The 16,747-nt window shown below is 36.3% G+C and overlaps 1 protein-coding gene across 1 annotated transcript in view; it reads left to right on the top strand.

The window, feature by feature from the left end:
• The window catches only part of LOC143451826 (uncharacterized), a 119,798-nt gene extending 111,545 nt beyond the window's left edge, over window positions 1–8,253 (top strand). The window contains exons 20-21 of the mRNA XM_076952572.1: window positions 7,257–7,343; window positions 7,988–8,253. Of these exons, the coding sequence (XP_076808687.1) occupies window positions 7,257–7,343; window positions 7,988–8,253 (353 nt within the window). The remainder of the gene's footprint in view (window positions 1–7,256; window positions 7,344–7,987) is intronic.
• Window positions 8,254–16,747: the final 8,494 nt, after the last annotated feature.

Raw genomic sequence — 16,747 nt, 5'->3', positions numbered from 1 at the left:
AGTAACATACTGTATTAGGACAATCGTGAATCATTTTCGCTTAACTGTTAATAATCCGGTTTATCGGATTTTATTGCTATTGATTTAGCACATTTGTTCCAAAACTTTTGTGTCGGAGTCGGACAGCGGGGTTTCCGGATTAAAGGGGTAAAATGCATAGGAAGAAATCCGTTCCCGGCAGTTTTGTGTCGGATAGCGGGGATTCCGGTTCATCGGGGTCCGGATTAACGAGGTCCCACTGTATTGCGAAGATGTCATTTGATTTTATCTGTTGCGTCATTGTTTTGAAAATAATCAAAACAATAACAAAGTCACGTGATAGATTCATTGTATTCTTTTGATAACAAACCGATCTAGTCTGGGAACTGCTAAAGTTAACTTTGAAATTGTGCTTGCACGGTTTAACAGTTGTCAAAATTCTGTTGTAATCCAGAAGTAAGTAGGTTAATGGGAAGCTGAAATTAACACTATTACGACATTGAGAAAGGGAGCTTTTTCTGTCGCCGGAATAGTCAGGCTACACATCAGACATCAGCACCACCGATATAGGTTTTGCAAACTCCCAGTATGTTATTATACAAAAAAATAAGCCGATGACTATGACAAAAAGCAGCCTTTTATGTATGGTCTAGACTCTAGCCTATACTTTGTACTAATTTAAGACAAGTTGCTGGAGATTAAGCCACGTTCCTGCGTATGGTGAAATCAGTGAAGAACCTGGCAGCAGGTAAAACCAGATAGGTTATAAGTTCTTGACAAAATAGCCTACTTGGTATAACACTTGGTAATACATACAGATGATAACAATAGAATACTCATTTGGTTTCCAAAAATACTCCCATATGTCGATAAAAACACATCTTTATATGTATGCAGGTTGTTACTTAAGGTTAGATAACTTGAACACTATTACGCAGTTTGGCAGTGGTGGTCAAAGTAACCACATCAGTTACTTAAGTAAAAGTATCATTACTCCGAAAAAATTTGCTCTACTACAAGTATTGCTGTTCAAAACTACTCCATGATTCCTCATCGCTTGAGCCCAGCTTTCTGAGGTAGCCTTTGTGTAAGTTGCGATTGTCACGTACATTTTTTAGTTTGATTTTTTTATAGTATTGCTCGAATTTAGAACTGTCCACCAGGGCCACTGAACAGGAGAAAGTGTTGTTAATGCCTTGTCCTTGCATCACAATGTTGAGGCGCCACTGGATATTGAACACGGAACCTGAGCCACATGTATTACTTGGCCAGTGCTCGAACCACTCAGCTATTTAGCCGATTAAAGTAGTTTAAGGATTACCAGTACTGATAGTTATCGATCTAAAATATGAGGTTGTGAAAGGACAAAGTACCAAGATCTTACTAAAAGCAATACAACTGCAGGAAAATACATAGTCTTATGAAGCTAATTAGTTTCAGACATAGTTTTGTTCTTTGTCAGAACATTGTTACTTGAAATTCAAATTATAGACTGTATATAAATGGTTTGTGCAGATGTGATTGCAAATGAAAATTACTGCAAATTATCTTTGAACTAAAACATTGACTACTTCAGTTTTCGGTAAACCTACTCAGGTATGTTACTTTGGTCTAAACATTACTTAAGTAAAAGTATCCATGAACCAGACTGGAAAGCATGGAACTTTTGGACAAGATCTCCAGGGTGCAAGACATCTAAAATTAGGTTTACCTGATGTAAAATGGTACATTTTGCTAGACATCTGGAAAGCAAAGTGCAGTGCCTGTGGGCTCTTTTTTGGGAAGTAAATAAATGTGAAACGTTTGGGTGCAGCAAACATAGTCTACAAAAATCTCAAGGGTGCAGTTGCCATGCGTTCCACTATGGCCCATGAACAAAACTACTTAAGTAGCCAAAGTAAAAGAAATTTATTTAAGTAGACCATTTAAGTAAAACTACTCTGTTACTGACTAGAACTGCAATTTAGTAAAAATATACAATTGACCAAAAGCAACCAATTAAATTACATGAGTAAACTAAAATTGGCTGCATTTTACCATAAAAATATGACTGGGATAATGGTTGAATATTTATCACTATTTGTTTTTGCTTGTAAAAGGTAATGTCCAACTGTTATTGCTACTTACAGTAGATCTGGTGCTGTTGGCCTAGCCTAGATTATCATTAATCAAAGTAACCTTTCTGAACTGCTTTCTTTCTTGGTTTTATTCATTTTATATTTCACCGTAAATGTGTGGAGGGTAAAATTGTGCTGACACAGATGGTTGCAAAAATAGCTATATCGATGATAATGATAACTGCCACAAATAAGTCAGGCAATTGTGGCAAGGCCTCGAAGACAAAAACATGCATTCTGAGACAACATAAAGTGAAAGAACAAAGTTTTTAGCGTCAGCGTTTGGCAGGACATAAACGTTGTGTCACCGTCAAGTTTAGTTAATTCTTCACATTACAAATGTTTCTAATGTTGTGTATATTTCAGTAGCCCTTGACTTAGGTTCTTAAATTTTATGCACCGGAGTCAACTTTATATTTGAGTAGAATATAGTAAAAAAATAATTAGCTTAGAGAACTTTGAATTTTTAGCCTATGACAACCCATTTGTTAAGCGAATCGTTATGGTGTTAATAATGTTATGCTGTTTTTACATTGAATGATTTTTTACCATTGTTGAGATAACAGGAGCTACTTATGGCCTTGAAACCACAAAAACACTTGAAATTATTTTTAATAGTTCACATACATATTAACGTAAATATATGACAAGCACACAAACAAACAAAGGATTGAGGAAATGAGAATGGAAGAAAGGATGAGGCACATCTATCGCATGGCAAGAACAAAGGCAATGTGTAAAAGAGATATTGTTGGTAGCTCTTGTATGAGAAGTCAAGATGGACAGTTACAGATCCAGCTGGCAGATAAGTTGAGGTTGTGGAAGGAATATTGCGAAAAGTTACTGAATGAAGAAAACCTGTGGGATATCACACTAAAATCTAAGGAAAATGTTGGACCCGTGAAGGAAATCACAGTCCAGGAGGTTAGGAGAGCGATGTACAAAATGAAAATAGGTAAAGCAGCTGGTCCAAGTTGTGTGCCAATAGAAGCAATTCGTCTATGTAATGTGGAGAGCATGATGGCATGGTCATTATGGTGTTTATGTTTATTTCTACTAAAAATGAATTTTTCACTAATGTTGAGATAATTAGTGCTAACTATGCTCTGGGAAAAAAAAAAGAACACTTGTGACTATTAGTAGTTTACATGCATTTTATTAGGTTAAGTTGCCTTAAATTGTTTGAATTTCCATTCAAATGAAGTCAAGTTAATGAGCTTTTACTGTATTACAATTGCTACACAAACAACGATACAACATTTTCTACATTACTTGAATGAATAGATTTACACATATCTATTTGGGTGGTATAAAGCTCAATATTGGGTACATTTATTTTCGCACATTGCTTGTAAGTTCCGTGGCATTAACTGTAATTTGTGCATTGTCATTTCCACATCATTCAACACAGCCAGTCCATAAATGTCATTTTTGTGTTGTATTGTATACAAAACAGGCCTTACTAAGCATGAACCCAATGCAAGAACTGATAGTGGGCATTTTTTGCCAATTTGAAATAACTTAATCAAATAATATTCATAACAATGTTAACCAAATATAAACTCTTTGCAAATCAGCTCTCATCAAAGCTTTGCATTGTGATATGTTTTCACCAAGTTCACATTCTCTTTCGAGAAAAAGTTAAATAATAACATTGATAATAAACACTTCGAGAACAAATTGAGAACACTGTGATTTGAGCAAAGAAATGCTATTTCTGTTTTGGTACTAAGCAGCATGGAGCCCAAGTTGGTTAAATCACTGGCAATGGCCTAAGACCAGCCCTGACCATAAATATACATATATAAGTTGCATGAAGTGTTTCTTTTGTCAGTGTCTCATTGTGGCAAATGCAACACAGAATACAATTTTTACTCTGTTTTAAGGGATAATGACAAACATTGTTGCAGTAATATAAAAAATGTCCATTGCCAAATCATGTGATCACTCTGTAGTTGTTACTGGAGTAAGAGTCTGTGGTTGACTTTTGGGTTGACTATTGATCAGTTTCAGAATTGTAACTGCTGTTATAAGCCGTTACTTAAATAAGGCTTTTCATTGATTTTCATCAGTTTTGGTTTGACACACAGTTCAATCAGGTCTGTTGCAGTTTGATAGCATTTTTCTAGCAGCACAAGGTGGCGTTCACGTCAAACAAATGCATGTGATGTTTGTGGAATGGTTGCCACTTAAGATAGACATCGTGTTTGTTGCGCATGTCTCTGAGGTTGAGTGCAGGTGGTAGAGGAATACATCAGTGGCTGTTTTGCACATGAGTTGTCATTCTAAGAATATAAATTTCATAAAATTTAAAACAGAACAAATGTATTGCAATTTAATTACTAATTTACAAGTTTTTGTGTCACAGCTGGAAGTCATTTATATTGCCATTTTGCTATATACAAGTATTTTGACATTGAAAATCACAACTAAACATACTAGCAGAAAATTAGAATAAACTAATTTGGAGCATAAGCACAGTTACAGTCATCTGTATAATAAAAACGTTTACAATACTATAATACATGGTTTGGTTGCAATGTGTCGATTGTTTTTTCAAAAATTTGGTTTTGAAACTGATTCAGTACTCCTCTACTTATTATTACAAAATCAATTACAGCACTACTACTAAAGCAAGCAAAACCTGTTTCTGTTTGGTGTCTCGGCCAACAGAAAATAATATAGCTGAAATATGGTTTAGGCTAACACTTATGTTATTTTACACTGGCTGCCCCTACCCACTCATGTAAAAAAATGATAGCCACCATATGGTGTGCTACACATTTATATGCAATAAAGTTGGCTTAATATGACCACCCGCTTTATATGACCATGTTGATATAGTCCCAAATATTGCCATACAAATGTCTCTGTTTACTATGACCTGTGTTTGAGTATTACGACCACTTTTTCAATTTTATTCCTCCAATGTTTCTTTGTCAATTGTGCAATGTGACAGGAATGACTGTGCCATGGGAGTTTTCTTTCGCACCATGTAAGAAATGTATGAGATTTTAGAAAGTTTAGTCAATTTGTTTCTGACTGTGTCGATACTGCTTGGTGTATGGCGCTGTATCAGGCTTGCAGCTTTGGTTATTATGACTATTCCGATATTGTGACCAAAATGGTCTGGTCTGAAGATAGTCATAATAAACGAAGTATACTGCATTAACATGCAGTGTAATAATTTCACTCATTTCTCTTTGCTAATATGGTTTTAGAAGATAGTTTTTACACGACCTCAGAGATGATTCCCCACCAATCAAGCATCGGTTATTGAACAAGATTTAGTACAGTTGGCAGAGGTGGGCAGTACAGCAGTACTATAGTACCAAATTATTGTATCGCGGTACTATATTCAGTACCGATACCATCCTTACTTTAAGAGAACAGTACCGAATCCCTGTACTGAATGACTTTTTTCGAGAAACATAAGTTGGTCCCAGAGCTTGGTACTTTTAAAATGATTACTTCAAGGTTTTCAGAAGTTTGTTTTTTAACAATTGATTTTAATTGAAACTTGATTTCAATTTTAGTCTCTTTTTTAATCTACAAATGTCTAATAAAGTTGCATAGAGTCAGTTCACATATTTTTTGACCTGAAGTAACCTTTAGCTGGCCATAATATCAGCAAAAGTTGAACTTGTAACATGATCCACTGTACGAAAAGTAGTTCGGTACCGAGTACTGGCAAAGTACAGTACTTCCACGATTATCCGGTCAAGTTGGGTCAATATTTTCAAAAATCTGACCGGATAAGCAAAAAAAACGGATAATTGAATTTGTATTTTTACATCATAGAAATAAAAACAGAGAGAACAAATACAGTAATGTACAGAAAAATGTCATAACTCAGCACTTTTATGGTAAAAAACTGATCGAAATGTAGCAGTTTACAAAAAATTTACGCTTAAATTTCATTTGCAACAGCAAATCTACTAAAAATTGAATCAATCTTGGATTGTTTGCGGGAAGATTAACGTTTTTCGGCAGTTCGGCACTTCACACTAATTACGAAGGATGGGCTGCTGGACCCATAGAGACATCTTGTTTATTCAACAATTGTAATTAGTAGAAATGCAACAATTAATGCATTCTCCAGTCTAGAATTAGTCGGTTAGTTTGTTACGTCACAAAGACGTTAAACCGAACCTTAACAGAGTTTGGGCACACCAATTATTGCTTGTGATGACATAATTGAAATGATTGTGTGATAGATTTTTCTTTTAGGTGGTATACAGGTCATTGATCAGTGTTGATCTAGTTTTGAACAATGAGCTACAAGTACAGTAAGATTTTTAATGAGAGTGGGCCTTAGTATTATAGCAGGATGGAGCTGCTGATAACTTTGCGGTTCATTTTACTACCGGTTCACAATGTGTTCACTGCAGTGGCTACAAGGAGAAAAGAACCAAGTAGAAAATAATTTTCTGATTTTTTCTACCAGTTCATTGAACACTGAACAGGTTGACACCTCCCAAAGTCACTGATCACTCGGCCGGATAATCGAGGAAGTACTGTACCTGACTACTTTTTTGAAATAGTACCAAATCCTGAACCGTTGGATCCTTTATTGCCAAGTACCAAGTACCGTTAACGACGGTACTTTCAAAGTACTGACTGCCCACCTCTGACAGTTCGTGATCCATGTACTTTATATTAAAAGAGTTTCCTGCACAGTTTGCTTATTATTTAAAACAATGCGTTGTACTAGTTATATACAACCATTATAAAATAAAAGAACCTCCAGCAACTGCTCTTAACATGCAGTCTGGAAATATTACTACAACCCATTTTTTTGTTTTTAGCATTATACATACTGTGCCTATTTCGAAGACTACTGTTTATCAAATTTGGATGAAAATAGTGTTTTCAAACTGTAGTAATCAGCATCAAAACGATAAAATAATTGTCTGTTTTATGAGCAGCCATTCGCACAGTTTGGTAAACCAAAAATGCAACTTCAGTAAATGGCAGCCACTCAGTCAGAAAAATGAAAATTTGGTGGTATACAGCAAGTATATGCAAAAAAATGTGCGATATTTAAAATTAGTACGATTCACTGCATTCTAGCCTACATTTTATTGCAAGCCATTTCGTCTAGGCCTAGACTATATTTGTCACCTGTCAGTATTAAGCTTGATAATAATTTAATTCCAGATGTTGCTGAGAAGAAGAGGATTTGGATAGAAGCACTAAAGTCGCAGCTGGTACATTTTGAGAAACTGCAGTATAATGATTGGTCAGGTAAGTTTATTTTCTGACTTTGTCCTAAATCTGCGAATAATTGAATAAACTGCATGTGCATATTATGTATTATTTGCCATAGACATGCATCATGTGCAGCAGAACACACATTTATGTTGAATTTCAAAACTTGCCTTTACTTGGCCTAGTACAGTAAGGCTGCTGGCAGACTGGTGATGCTGTGAAAATATTTGTGTGATAATATTTTGTGAAACTTGATTGAAATGACATGTGGCCTATTTAGCCGGGAAATATTTCCACATAATCACTGGGAGATTAATACAACAGCCTACTAGGCCAAGTAAAAGTAAGTTTTGTAATTTACATGTCTATTGCAAACATATTGCCAGTGCTAGTGTACAGAGCCTAGCTTAGTAGGCTGCCGGTAATTCTGGTGAAAATATTTGCCGGCTAAATAGGCCACATGTCATTTAGATCAATTCAGGTTGTTGCATTAAGTTTATCTTCAGTTTAAAATGCCTGCTTCTTTTTTTAATTCGTCCCGAACAGATAATTTAAAGAAAAGTAAGTTTTCGCTTTCAACTTGACTTTGTAGCTTAAACATGAAAAATTTCCGTCTTAAATTTATTTCTATAACGCGGCGAACTACAACCGGTAAATAATTAACTATTATGTTTGTTTAGAGGACGACCAACGCAGATATATTTCGCTTTTATGCGAATTAAACGAATCCAGCGACATGGAACTCTTCAATATGGCGTCACTGTGCTTTCCAACAGAGCTGGATCTGTATCCATTGAAATTGTCATCATCGGAAGCCGCGATCTTTTGTGACGTTTTAAGGAAACAACAAAAGGAGTTAAAGGGGCTTGGTCTGAACAGCTGCTTCTCCCCTGGTGATGTGGAAAGATTAATTTCGGCGATCTCTGAGATGCCTGGAAAGGTTTGACGATTTATTCAACTTTTTATCGTTTGCTTAGAACAGCAAAAGACGTCATAATGAATTGTTTACATTTGTTCTTATGACGTCATAATGGCTAGTACGAAGATATTTTTCAAGGCAGTTTGCTGAGATTACTGGGCAGTGTAGGTCGGATATTTTGTGCTAATTTATATAAAATTGCAGAATAATTTTGCGACGGTTTAGTGATTACTTGAATCTACAAGGAATGTGGAATCTGCGATAAACTTGGTCGTTTAAAATTCCTTCTTTTTAATGAAAAAATGACAAACTTTTGTTGGATCAATTTTAGCCTGGCATGTACCGGTTAATATTTGGGTCGACTGAAAAGTTTCATTTTATTTAAAACTGAAAATATTTTTGCAAACTTATTATCAGGATTTGTTTCTTCAACTAATACTCGATACCGGTTTTAATTGGTCGCTCAAAATTATTTCTATTTAATTCAAAAACCAAGAATTTGTGTTGGACCAGTAGGCTAGGCCTAAATCTGACCGCGTGGTGCTGGTTAGTTATTAACCAATTAATGGTAATGTTAACTTGTATGTAGTATTATATTAGCTTCATCAATACACCAGGTTGTAGTTTACAAACATTTCATCTCCAGGTAAAAGAGTTGGACATCGGTGGCAACAAAATCAAAGACATTCCAGGACCAGAATTTTTCACTAAAATTGAAGAAGTTCTGATCATGATTGGTTGCTTCGAAGGTGGAAGATTCTTCGCAAATTCGAGCGAGAAACAAAAAATTCAACTCGCCCTTGACCAGCTTCATGACTCGGTATTCTTTATATCTTGTCATGTTTGTGTCAACTTGAACTTTGCACAGAAATTCAATTTTTATCCAAATTTTTAATTTATAGCAGTTGGTAGTTCATGTTGGTGTTGGCGTCTATCTCACTCCGCGCAAGCACTGCTGACGTAATAATGGTAAGTAGGTTTTATTTTTAAACAGAAATTCATTATTTACTTAATTCTTACAAAAATTCCTTCCACACATCGATTCACTTTCATAAAAGGAATTGCGTCGTGGCCGGGATTCGAACCGCGGACTTCTGCGACATCGAGCGATCGCTCAACCCGTTGCGCTATCTACAGATTTACTACTTCTTTGATAAAATCGATTTATATTTGTACATAAACTAATAGTGATGTCATAATTATAATTGTTAGACATGTTTATTCAAATAAATATTCACTGCATTATGTTGAATAGTGAATTTGCTGTGATATTTTAGATTTGCTGATTTTTGTGATTTGAAATATCCAGAGTGAGTTTTGTGGAAATAAAATTTGTTGTAAGACAGAAATTGGTTTTGTATCATATTTTTAGCATCGCATTTCTGCCCCAGCGTTATAAGTAGCTTTTTTTATCATCGCTAATTGCTTTGTAGAGTTCAGCTCTAAATTATCTATATCTGCTCAAATCTAATGAGACTGGTGCTATGGCTTGTACGCCAAAGCATCTGCCTCGAATGCTGCCTCTACCTTGTAACCAATGATTAATAGAACTATAAGCTACCAAAATTTATATCAACTTGACGCAGACAGATAACAGCAGAAATAATAATAACAATGCGGCGTGTAGCTGGGGCAAGACATCAAACACACAGAGTTATATCAGGGGATTAACTTCCTGCTGCAACTTTCGCTACGAGTTGTTTGGCTGGAAATTTACGAAAACAGCCGCTGTTATGCGTTCCTGAGATGCTGAAAGAAACTGCGTCTTTGCTTAAACTTAGTGCTAATGACAACCAGGTTAGCAAGCAGTGACGTATTTTGAATTGCGTTAAATAGTGGTGAAAATCGTTTTAAAGCCCGTTTTAAAATACCAGCGTCTGCCCACTGTAAGCTCCTATCAAAACGCGAAAGTGGAGCGAAAAAGGTTTGCTTGTTACTCTTGAAAAACTGCTTAAAGCCTTGAGATGAACTGTATACTCTATTACTCTCATATTAAGGCACGAGCATTCGAGCGCACTCCTATTATTTAGTGACGATCGCGAGAGGTCGTTCTTTTGTCAACGTCGGAACGGAACCACGAGCGCTTTCCTTATAAGAGGTTATTCGCTCTTTTGTCTTTTTCTGCACAAACAACGCTATATGAACGTACAAATGGGTAGGAGATGCTTGGATTGAAAGTGTTTTAGGTTTATGGACTGTTGTAAGAACATCATTTTATGTAGCGAAAAATAAACAACATAATACGCGACACAAAGCACAGCAGCATGTCAGAACCTTGTTTTGGTGGTTCCATACAAACGCTTTTCTTTAAGCTGACAACAATGAACCGAGTTTGTATCGAGGGTCGTAAGTTTGTCGATGTCGTGCATGATCTACTTTCGCATGAGACGCGAAAGCGATATTTATCGTGGGCTTTGTGCAGTCTGATATCACTTTAACAGCTTAGCAGCGTCACTGCCGTACTTTCATACTCGGTTTATGGTTGTAGCAATAGTTATCAACGGACTGTTATGACGACACGACACCAACATCGTTTTCTGCTATTGCCCGGCTTTGAAAAACGGCAAAGTGGGCAAAGAGCCGAGTGCAGATGTCGCATTTCAATCGCATTTACGCAGAGAATGCAAACAGATAAAAGCTATCGATGGTTTGTGTGCATAAAATGTACCAAAAACAAGATTGCGTAATAACGTAATTTGTAGCAAACGTTTGGGACAGGATCTGTGTTACGTGGTTACGTACGTTGCGTAATTATTTATAATTTCGTGCAACATTAGCGAGCACACACACTTGGTATAAACATATTTAGGTGCAACTGAAAACTCTCCAGGAAAGTTGATTTTCTTGCGCAGCGAAAAACTGGCAGTTATACCCCGACCTTTTCATGATGGCCGGTTTAGGTGAAAAGCGAAACTCGGCGGGCCCTGGATGCATAATAATTGATACGTTTGCTTTTGTAAGACCTCAAAAATTTCCTCTTTCAGTATGAGAACTCCAAAGACATCCATTGCGGAGCGGAAGTATCGACCAAAGCTTCTTCCTTTAATGTTAGGTGTAAAAATAAGAAAATTTGCGTCCCTCGCATTTTGGCCTGGATGGTCAACCAGCCTTTAAAAACTTTCGACTTTCTACGAAATTCAAAATATGGCTTCGGGAATGGGGCGATATGTTTTGCTTTAGCGCAGGGCGGCTAAAACCTAGGTTACGCCGCTGTTTCAGAATAACTATGACGTGGTGACAATGGAGCTCCACGATTTAACTTTGCCTCAGCGCTAAAACGTCACATCATAATCATCATCATCTGCATGCCAATGGCTTATTGGAGTCTGCCTCGCGTCCGTCGTAGCAATGCGACTGCTTTGCATGAAGTATACACATGATGACGCGTGATGACGCATGACGTATACACAGTGGTGAAAACAAACCGGAACGGTCCGGAACACAGTTCCCGCAAATGAGTTATTGCCGGTACGGCGTAAGGGAGTAACGCCAAGGTATCAAAAAGGAATAAGTTAGTTAGTTTAAGTAGAAAGTTAAAAGTTTTGATACGAAATGAAACAAAATTTTTCGTGTTCCGTGTAAAGATATTTGCATCAAAAGTAGTCACCGCTTTATCAACCACCTCGGGACCAAAATTCTTTTCAACTCACGACCGTGTCAATTTCTCTCTTGTTGTCCTGTTTTTAGCCCCTCTTGTTTTTAAAAGTTGGGGAACCCCCTTTTTCGAAAGTTGAGACATGTCCCACCTTGAAAATAGGTCCTACTCCTTGGTTATGGCTGCATTTAATAGCGTCAATATTTTGTTTCTCAGATAAATTTTGGAGTCTATCATGACATATGTTGCAAACACAACACTTCTTGTCAAGATTCTTGAGATAAATAGCGCATGGTTTTGCCTGCATTTACTAACGTGGCCTGACAATTATAGCAAATATCGCAGCTACCACCAACTAACGGCTAATGCAATCCAACTGTCAGTTATAGAAAATTCTCGCCCCACACAGGAAGTATTTAGACCTAAAAAGTTTCAAGAAGTCATATCATATAGCTTGGAAATAATATAATTAGGGGAAGTATTAATAGAAAAGGAAGATAAAATTTTTCGAGAGGTAGTCTACTCAAAAAATGTCGCAATCGGCCTTTCATTAAAACATCAATTGCTATTCTTGCACTTAGTGCAGAAGTGCACCGTCAGACTTTTGACAATCTGTAAATTCGAACAAAGTTAATATTGTTGGAATTGGAGAGGAATTTGTTTGACCGTCAACACAGCGTTGGTTCTGGTGTAAATCCAACACAGCGCCAACAAGCGGGGACTAAACCTACAATGAATCTGTTACCAAATGAATCGTTACTTAACAATAAGAACGAACATGAACGGGAAGTTTCAGCCTTTCTACGGTATCATGTTAATACGCAATTTCCTTCTAAATGTTTTTTTAAAATATTGCATTTTTATAGAAACTTGTTTGTTGATTTATACATAGTTTGATGTAGGATCTGCTTGACGTGAGAGGCGGTATTACCAACGCACCTCGCAAAGATTTAGTTTCTCGTAAGCGACGCTTTCACTCACAAATTTCTTCCAAGTTGTACCGGAGTGCTTCTTGGAAGGATAATAAGGTTTAGTGGCTCGTAATATTTACAAGTTCTTCGTCAGACCACCCTAGAGCACATTGCAAGGAAGTAGGCTGCTTAGGGGAGTATATATGACGAATGCTTCGAAACAGTTGTGTCTTTGATGAGGTTAACAGGAACAGATAAGTCAACATTAAAATGCTGTCCTTTCATAACTTACAAATTTTCAAAAACTGTTAAATTTAGTTGCAAAATTTTCCTTGTGGAGTAGTTGCTGAAAGGAATGGTTTTATTGCGACACAATTTCCCACAGTATAAAAGAATCTAAAAATACAAGACTTCTACGGGCAAGTGCGGACGAAATCTGACACTAAGGCGTTAATTTAACTTCGCGATAACTTTCGTACTGTACTTAACGATTTTCTTTAATTTCCTTCTGTAATTTTCACTCGTAGCTGGTAAAAAAATAAACTTTCCAGAAGATAACAGCAAACGAGCTCTTTTACAATTATAGGTTGAAAATTTCTCGTTTGCAAGAAGACACGCGCAACTAGACACTCAGAAATCGTGGTTTATAAAAAAAAGATGACTTAATTGTACAAAATTACAATCCAAGTTTTGAAGATCAAGATTGCAACAAGACAATTGAGTAGAAAAATGGCATTATTGAGTTATAAGTGAATACTTAATATGGCCTCGAATTTACACTCTAATTGGATATACTCCAACTTCAGAAGTAATGGCCTCACGCAAAATTAAATTTTCTTCATAATGTAGTTTGCCATATGCTTGGGTAGTCAGTTCAGTGCAGGGCTGTAGACTGACGCGGTGTCGTGGTGGATTTATAAAACCACCCGCATTGATGGAATGATGATGAAATCTCTTCTGAGCTGTTTCTTTTATGTTTGCGGTCCGTTATTTTACTCGAGCTTTTAATTTTAGACATGCTTGTGGCAATCATTACTGGTTTCACTTTCTGTCGTCTAAGAAAGATTTATAAGTAAGGTACCACCCGCATTGATGGAGCTTGACGTGTTTATTGAAATCTCTTCTGAGTTGTTTCTTTTATTTTTGCGGTCTGTGTTTTTGTTCGAGCTTTTAATGTTAGACTTGCTTGTTTCAGTCATGATTGTTTTCGCTTTCTGTTTTCCAAGAAAGATTTATAAGTAAGGAATAATGAAAGATTTGCAAAGTCTATATGTTACAGCCACAGAAAGTCCACATCTTGTTGAAATACAGTCGAATCCGCTTAATTCGGACACCGGATAACTCGGACAACCGCTTTATTCGGCCAAAATGCTCGGGAACGGAACAAAAGTAAAAATTGAACGTAAAAAACTCCAGTTAATTCGGACAATTCTCCGCTTAATTCGGACACAGGTTCGCAATTCCATCGTTAGGTTATGAACTTATGATACAATAAACAGTACTTCGTTCGTTTTAAGACAAGATGCAATTGCATTATGAGTGATTATGGTGAAACAATGACGATCGATGCAGTAACAATCGACAATGAACTCATATAACGCCGTGCCAGCTTCATAGTCGCTTTTACTATACTTTTGCGTCCATCTTGTAGGACAAAATTGTACAGAAAAGTTTAGCACAAAAAGTGAAATTGCTCACTAAAGTAAACGAAGACGTTTTATGCGATCAGTGCCAGTTACTGCAGTATAGCGCAGCTGCAATTCATATTTTACGCAACAGTACAGTATTTTAAATGCGTTTTTTGCCTTTACGCATGACCATGAAACGAACAATTGACTTTCCGCTTAATTCGGACAAAGCCGTTTCTCCGCTTAATTCGGCCAAAAGTGAGCGGAACCAAAGTGTCTGAATTAAGCGGAGTCGACTGTAAAAGCAACAGTTTTAGTGCGAGGTGTCTGAGTTATAACCCGAGCAGAGGATATGTTCAGGAATTAATGGGTATGCTTTTATTAATAAAATTAGTTGGGACAAAATTAAACAAATTTTGTTTGCTTTTTTCTGCATCAGCTATAGGCCTGTATAAGAAAACTTTCAATTAAGATATTTTTCAAGTAATGAAGTCATTGAAAATGATGTCATTCTCGTAAAGATGAACGTTCAAACAATTCCAGTAGTCTTGGTTTTCTTGGCCACACAAGTATTAAGTCAAAGTACAAGATAGGTCATAAAATATGACGTCTTATGCCTAATTACCGGGCCACGTCGCTGTAACTTGCATTTTCACGTTGTCAAGTAACTAAGATATATATAGATATGTAGAGCTGTTTATCAATGTGATTATGACTTAACAATTGTTGTAGTTTATAACTCTACGTTTATTTTTGATCAATCACACTTTCCACCAAAACAAAACCAAGTGTCATTTTCTGCTGCTAGTTTTCAACGAAAAAGTTCTATCAGAGATTCAACAATTTATCTTCAACTTTTTAGTAGTCATGAGAGTCTTAATGTTTCATTAAGTCTGCCATAATGTTGGCGACTTTGACTAAATCTTAAAATAAATGTAAAATATTCAGAGCGAGATACAGAATTGATAGAAATAGAATTGTCGTTTATGAAAGATTTTTCATATTTTATTCTGAAATAAGTAAAACTAGTTGAAACCGAGTCATATAAAAAACTAAACCAGAAAAACCTGTCGTTCATTCGAACTGAAATACGATTTAAGCCGCAATGACGTAACAAGGATCGGAAGTAACGTGGACTATGTATCACCTCTGTGAGAAAGCGAGTCTTCCTTTTCTTACGTCACTTTCAAATATCAGCAACACTTCTCGTGAGTTGTACCGAGTTGATAGACTTTTAATTTTTGTATTTTTCGTCACTTTTATTCTTTTCTTAGTTGATGGTCAGTGGGATCACTTCAACAAATTTGGACAAAATGTGTGCCAATTATAGGTAATCGCTTTATATCGAAAATGATGTCATAATAGTTTTCTGTGACGTCTTATTTTAGCCGAACATGCTACTACTGTATTTTGTATTTCCTATTCGACCCAGCAAAGAGCCCCACGATAAAGAAATTGAGTTTCTGGGAGAGAAACAGACGAGTTGCGTCATCATTGCCAAATTCTGTCAAAATTACACCAAAGTACCCGGTAATATTATGACGAAACAATTTCTTGTTTCAATCTCAACTAACAAACACGGAAACAATTCCAATTTTTCACAAAACTAGAAATACTCGATATTTCCACAAAATTTTCACCTTTCTTTCCTTGCTAAAGGTCACTGCCCTTACGTCAACACTCACGTGACCAACATGAATCCCCCGGATGTCTGCTTTTCCCAAACGCTTGGTGGCGGCATTGCCTACACGAGATGTTTTAAGAAGCTCAATGGAGTTCATTACAACAACTCATGTATGAGGGTTTTAACCTGGATGACATTAAGTTATTTACAGTATACTTTTTATATTCTCATTGCAATGGAGCTGCCTATATTACTGTTTACAAATAGATAAACTTAGAACTTTATATGACATTCGATAGTCTACAAGGTTATCGATGAAAATAAATGGAACATTTATGAGTTACTTTCTTTGAAATCCAGTTAACGCGACTCGCAAGTGTGAATCAGACGGAAGATGGTCTCGCATTAATTTTACTGCTTGTCGTCCCATACCGGCCTTGGTCAGTTCTGCATGAATGCGTTCACATAAAAATTTTATAACCTGCATGGAGAGATTTAATAATTCCAGAATAACAACAAATAGAACTTACATTCAATTAACTTTAAATAAATTCAATCTGGAATCAACAAACTTTATCAACTTATATGATCAAGATTGCTTGCTTGTTTCGAATTATATGATTCAATACTAACATCGCTTGGGATGGGATAGAAATTTTTAAATCTAAAAATTGGTTTACACGATTTTTAAATTTCAGAGTGACCCTGCCGAAAATTACGTCAATACCCATCTCAAGATTTTCGTCATGATAACTTACGTAGG

This window comes from Clavelina lepadiformis, chromosome 4 (assembly GCF_947623445.1).
Source record: "Clavelina lepadiformis chromosome 4, kaClaLepa1.1, whole genome shotgun sequence".
NCBI classification, from domain to species: Eukaryota; Metazoa; Chordata; class Ascidiacea; order Aplousobranchia; family Clavelinidae; genus Clavelina; species Clavelina lepadiformis.
This window is presented reverse-complemented; position numbering and strand designations above follow the sequence as displayed.